The sequence below is a fragment of the Borostomias antarcticus genome (assembly GCF_949987555.1).
Source record: "Borostomias antarcticus genome assembly, chromosome: 4".
Lineage (NCBI taxonomy): Eukaryota > Metazoa > Chordata > Actinopteri > Stomiiformes > Stomiidae > Borostomias > Borostomias antarcticus.
In genome coordinates this window covers 4,786,436-4,792,957 of record NC_140237.1, presented here as the reverse complement: position 1 = coordinate 4,792,957, position 6,522 = coordinate 4,786,436, and the positions used below count along the sequence as shown (strand labels likewise).

General features: G+C 49.8%; 1 protein-coding gene across 1 annotated transcript in view; it reads right to left on the bottom strand.

Moving 5' to 3' along the window:
* The window catches only part of LOC311308097 (nuclear receptor ROR-alpha A-like), a gene marked incomplete at both ends in the record, with an annotated part of 37,804 nt that extends 31,701 nt beyond the window's left edge, over positions 1-6,103 (bottom strand). Inside the window, one exon of the mRNA XM_084437033.1 lies at positions 6,094-6,103. Coding sequence (XP_084293159.1) covers positions 6,094-6,103 — 10 coding nt within the window. The remainder of the gene's footprint in view (positions 1-6,093) is intronic.
* Between the last annotated feature and the right edge of the window lie 419 nt (positions 6,104-6,522).

Genomic DNA, 6,522 nt, shown 5'->3' with positions numbered 1-6,522 from the left:
AGTATGTTGATTCTGTCAACTGAATTTCTATAGTGAAACAAAACAAACCTGAATATGAACAACAGGAAAAAGCCAGGCTATTCTGGGGACGTACTGGACACAGCTGCTAACAGATCATCTCTTTCACAATGTTTTCTTTCGGATCCTTTTCAATCCTCTTTTGGCCACAGAAAGGTGGCCATTGTACTAATATACATACCAAAGATGTTCTTCACCATTACAGAGACAGAGAGAGAAAGACGACAACAGCAAAAGAGAGAGAAAGGTGTTTTTATATCACGATTATCAGTGTAGTATTGCTCTTGGTCTCACATGGTGATATCAGTGTAGTATTGCTCTTGGTCTCACATGGTGATATCAGTGTAGTATTGCTCTTGGTCTCACATGGTGATATCAGTGTAGTATTGCTCTTGGTCTCACATGGTGATATCAGTGTAGTATTGCTCTTGGTCTCACATGGTGATATCAGTGTAGTATTGCTCTTGGTCTCACATGGTGATATCAGTGTAGTATTGCTCTTGGTCTCACATGGTGATATCAGTGTAGTATTGCTCTTGGTCTCACATGGTGATATCAGTGTAGTATTGCTCTGTGTCTCAGTATTTATTGATCCTGTTCAACACATGCCTTTATCTTCCTGATAGCAGGCCTACAATGTTGAGGAATAATTGTGAGAAGGTGTGATCTTGTGACTTATTCTGAGGGTTGGGTCAGTAGGTACTGTGGCTCAGTGGTTAGGGCATCTGACAGAGCTGATTCCAGACCAGCAAATCATTGCTACTGTTGTGCCCTTGAGCAAGGCACTTTAACCCCAACACTAGCTTTCGATACAAGGATTTGCTGAATGACCGAAGTGTAAAATGTTCAGAAAGGTCTCCATATTCAAATAGTTTTCCTTGCTTGATTGTCCCTTCCCAAGGCTGAATATGTTAGCTAACATTATCTGAGTCATGACTGGGATGATCCAGTGATGATGACAGGCTTACTGTACTCTGTACTGTACTCGCTCAAACTCACCCTGTCATCTGCAGGTCTGGTGTGTTTTGCTTGTCTTATGATCTTGTCCTATGTACAGCACAGGGCTGGAGAGATGACACACTCTGACACACTGAGCAGCTGGGGGTGTGTGTGTGTGTGTGTGTGTGTGTGTGTGTGTGTGTGTGTGTGTGTGTGTGTATGTGTGTGTGTGTGTGTGTGTGTGTGTGTGTATATGTGTATGTGTTTGTTTGGCTGTTCATGTTGGAGACCCCTTCTGAAAATAAGTGTCAGCTGTTGGCCTGTGCGAGCATGTCGTGGGCTCGCTAGCGGTCTGCAGGAGAGGAGAACACAGGATGTGTGAGGGAGGGAGGGAGGAGGAGAGAACAGCCATGTGAGGGGAGGGAGGGAGGAGGAGAGAACAGCCGTTTGAGGGGAGGGGAGGGAGGGAGGAGGAGAGAACAGCCGTTTGAGGGGAGGGGAGGGAGGAGGAGAGAACAGCCGTGTGAGGGGAGGGAGGGAGGGAGGGAGGGAGGAGGAGAGAACAGCCGTGGGAGGGGAGGGGAGGGAGGAGGAGAGAACAGCCGTTTGAGGGGAGGGGAGGGGAGGGTGGGAGGAGGAGAGAACAGCCGTTTGAGGGGAGGGGAGGGGAGGGTGGGAGGAGGAGAGAACAGCCGTTTGAGGGGAGGGGAGGGAGGAGGAGAGAACGGCCATGTGAGGGGAGGGAGGGAGGAGGAGAGAACAGCCGTTTGAGGGGAGGGGAGGCAGGGAGGAGGAGAGAACAGCCGTTTGAGGGGAGGGAGGGAGGAGGAGAGAACAGCCGTGGGAGGGGAGGGAGGGAGGGAGGGAGGGAGGGAGGGAGGGAGGGAGGGAGGGAGGGAGGGAGGGAGGAGGAGAGAACAGCCGTGGGAGGGGAGGGGAGGGAGGAGGAGAGAACAGCCGTTTGAGGGGAGGGGAGGGGAGGGTGGGAGGAGGAGAGAACAGCCGTTTGAGGGGAGGGGAGGGAGGGAGGGAGGAGGAGAGAACAGCCATTTGAGGGGAGTGGAGGGAGGGAGGGAGGGAGGAGGAGAGAACAGTCTAGCAGACTGAGGGACAGCCACGGGATCACTCTTAATTGGTGGCAGTTTAGATGTATTCAAACTGAGGGGAAGACGATGCTAAACAGCTGATGCTTGATCGTGGGCCTTCTGAGCAGCGCTGCTCTCCTAGCGGCCTGTCAGGCCTCGGGCCTCAGCATCTAGAAGCAGGAAAAAGGCTGACAGACGTTCCAAAACCTTTGTTCTTCATGTAAAACTACAAGCTCAAGCCTAGAATTGCTATGGTACAGTATTATTCTGTGGTTCTCACACGTTGCTACCGATGTTTGTGTGGGAAACACGCATGTTTGAACCATGAAGCCTTCTAGCGAAGAAGCATCTCAGAAGCACTTCAAAAATATTTAATAACTCCTTCAAATCTATCGACTTATCGAGATTAGGACTGGACAGCTCAGCTCGAAGCCTGCAGTGATCGTACACACATAATTTCCCTGTACTACCAATTTGCTGCTATTGCATTAGATTTTGCGCACACTCAAGCAAGATTGCCCGGAGCCCTCAAGTCCTCTCTGCATAGTTATTTACCCAGCATTTGTTTGAAGGTACTTAATCATGATGTTGCCTCAACCCAGTGCAGTGGGGAGTTTCGGTGTGAGTCAAGTGGGATGATAAATAAGTACCTCGTTAGTTCATGCTGCTACTGTGTGAGTATCAGGCTGTGCTGAGTTATGACATTATTGTCAGACCTGAGGTAAGGCACTATGGGATAGTTTCTGGCTCCTGCATTTGCATTTCTATACAACTATATTGTACCTGGGGCGGCTGTAGCTCAGTTGGTAGAGCGGGTCGTTCAATGATCGAAGGGTCAGTGGTTCGAATCCCAGCTTCGACTGTCCACATGTCGAAGTGTCCTTGAGCAACCTAACCCCAAATTGCTCCCAATGAGCAGGTTAGCGCCTTGCATGGCAGCTACCGCCATTGGTGTGTGAATGGGTGAATGAGAGGCCATTGTAAAGCGTTTTGAGTGCCGCTAAGGTGGAAAAGCGCTATATCAGTGCAGTCCATTTACCTCATCTGCTTTCATGTGTACTGGTTCATGAGAAGCCAAGCCATAAAATAATCTTCCAGTCAACTAATGGTGTCTTCACTGTGTACAGTACAGTTTATTAAGACCAGTTGAGGCTGTCATGGGGGTTGTGTCTTGGCTCAGCTCTTCAGACGCCTGCTTGGTGGGCACATCGTTGGGGGAGCATCAGCTGAACGCTCTGCCCTGCGACCTGTCCCTTTGGCTCCCGGTGGCAGTGAGATGTCTTTGTTGTGAACTGCCACCATGCTAAGAGCTATCTTTTTTTCTGGTGGCATTTTGCCCTCCACTCACCATCTATCATAAAAGGGAAATGGTTGACAATATCAAACTACTTGCAGACATAAAACACTCTTTTCCGTGTAGCCTACAGCCCATTCTGTGTAGCATATGAAATATGAACATAATTACGCTGGACTTTGTTTAGCCTACTATGCAATTCAGTGGGTGAGTGAACCTAGCTAGTCATTGCTCAAACCTAGGAGTTTGCAACGGGTATACCCAAACTGATTTATCACTAGCTAAAGACAACTGTTATGACAACATTACAGCACCCTATCTCTGCCACAGCAAACATTAAAAGACCTAACGTTATAGCTGATAGCTACAGTAGCTAGCTCTGACTAGCTGCACCACCAGCTAGCACTAACATTACAGTTTACATAGGCATTGAGTAGGACGCAAACTAAACTATTATCATTGATACAACTCTGTACAGAAAAATAATTGTCGGTCAACATATTGTATTCCCTATTGTTCAATAACTTCAATCTTACTTGCTGTCTAATTAAAATTCCCGCTGTTGCCGACAGTCGATGCTGGATGTGCTGTGAGCTGCTGAGCTCGCGAGGCCCTCGCTGGGTCACAGAGGGAGGGAGGGGGGGAGGCGAGGCCCTCGCTGGGTCACAGAGGGAGGGAGGGAGGGGGGGAGGCGAGGCCCTCGCTGGGTCACAGAGGGAGGGAGGGGGGGAGGCGAGGCCCTCGCTGGGTCACAGAGGGAGGGAGGGAGGGGGGGAGGCGAGGCCCTCGCTGGGTCACAGAGGGAGGGAGGGAGGGGGGGAGGCGAGGCCCTCGCTGGGTCACAGAGGGAGGGAGGGAGGGGGGGAGGCGAGGCCCTCGCTGGGTCACAGAGGGAGGGAGGGGGGGAGGCGAGGCCCTCGCTGGGTCACAGAGGGAGGGAGGGAGGGGGGGAGGCGAGGCCCTCGCTGGGTCACAGAGGGAGGGAGGGAGGGAGGCGAGGCCCTCGCTGGGTCACAGAGGCGAGGGAGGGAGGGAGGGGGGAAGTAGGCTACTGTACATTGTTGATTGGATAGCTTGCTGAACGCAGCTGTCAACGAGGCCTTAATTCCCAACCGTTTTGCTTTTTCAAATTGTGAATGGCAATTAAAAACTACAGTTTTCACTCTGTATTATTTTTGGTAGGGACAATTCGTGTTTCCGTGGCTTTGGTATGGACATGTCCATAGCGTCCATACCTAAAACTACACCTATGAGAAACACTAAGATACATGTGGTATAAGGGTGAACTGCCTCCATGCTAAGAGCTAACGCTAAGATACATGTGGTATAAGGGTGAACTGCCACCATGCTAAGAGCTAACGCTAAGATACATGTGGTATAAGGGTGACTGCCACCATGCTAAGAGCTAACGCAAAGATACATGTGGTATAAGAGTGAACTGCCACCATGCTAAGAGCTAACGCTAAGATACATGTGGTATAAGGGTGAACTGCCACCATGCTAAGAGCTAACGCAAAGATACATGTGGTATAAGAGTGAACTGCCACCATGCTAAGAGCTAACGCTAAGATACATGTGGTATAAGGGTGAACTGCCACCATGCTAAGAGCTAACGCTAAGATACATGTGGTATAAGGGTGAACAGCCACCATGCTAAGAGCTAACGCTAAGATACATGTGGTATAAGGGTGAACTGCCAACATGCTAAGAGCTAACGCTAAGATACATGTGGTATAAGGGTGAACAGCCACCATGCTAAGAGGGGTTAGCTCTTAGCATGGTGGCAGTTCACTCTTATACCACATGTTTCTTAGCGTTCTTAGCAATACATGTGGTATAAGGGCGCAAGATGAGGTGAGGTGGCGAGATTCTACAGTACGTCCTCAGGGCATGTCAGGAAGAAGTTCAACGTGTCTGTGAAACGACAGGTCCGGTCCCATCTGTTCCTGGTCACATTTTGAACACTCTGGGCGTTAACAGAGTCGAGAGTTCAGGACATCCTGTTCAAGGTGCATCTAAACAAACTGTTCCTCCTACTGGGGCGGCTGTAGCTCAGTTGGTAGAGCGGGTCGTTCAATGATCGAAGGGTCAGCGGTTCGAATCCCAGCTCCGACTGTCCACATGTCGAAGTGTCCTTGAGCAAGACACCTAACCCCAAATTGCTCCCAATGAGCAGGTGAGCACCTTGCATGGCAGCTGCTGTGAATGGGTGAATGAGAGGCCATTGTAAAGCGCTTTGAGTGCCGCTAAGGTAGAAAAGTGCTATATAAATGCAGTCCATTTACCATCCTACAACGGGCTGTAACCAAAAAATCAAGGCAAAATTGGTGCGTTTTGGACCCATATTTACAGTTGAATTATGGGCGGGGCTTACACTAAATCCTTCATTTGATTGGCAGGGCCCATGCAAAATATAGAGGCTTGAGTCAGAGCAGAATGATATGGATGGAGGTCTGGACGGTCCATTGAGCAGGAAGGACGGGCTGAAATAACCTAAACTGGGATCTGGCGTAAGAGTGGAAGCCCCTGTTAATAGAATAGTGTGGGCCAGCCTTGCATCACCACTCCCCATCTCCCCTGCCTGGACCGCTCGTCCGTCTCCGCCAAGCCCCCTGACAATATATGGATGTCATCTGGCAATGACATGCTTCATTCATCTAGCCTGACAGAAATGGAGGTCATCGCCCACCCCCGGATATGCGCTCTGAATGAGATCGACTGAGAGGTACTTTACAATGTATGGTGTAATGAATTGACCTTGCGCCATCGTTAACTTGCTATGTGCGGAGCGCCTGCAGAGGGCGGCCATTAGGCCCGTTCTCCTCAGACCAGGGCAGCAGGTCTGAAACGTTACCGTGCGCAGGTAAGAACTGTTCTCAGACCAGGGCAGCAGGTCTGAAACGCAGGTATGGTAGAACCAGGGGATGAGGCTGAGCAGCTGTGTTTTTACACCATCATCCAAATACAACGTGTGCTTTGCTGAAAGACTACAGAGATGCAGCTACGCCCTGAACTGGCATAGAACTGCTTCGATCACAGAGGTACTGATCTGTTTGCAAATGCAGATTGTATTAGCTTGTATTAAATCTAGTGCAATGATTTGAAGCTATGGACTTTATTTACACATGTGCAAAGTTGTAGGCAACTTTCACATAGGCAACCCTGAATGAATCTTCTTGATTGATT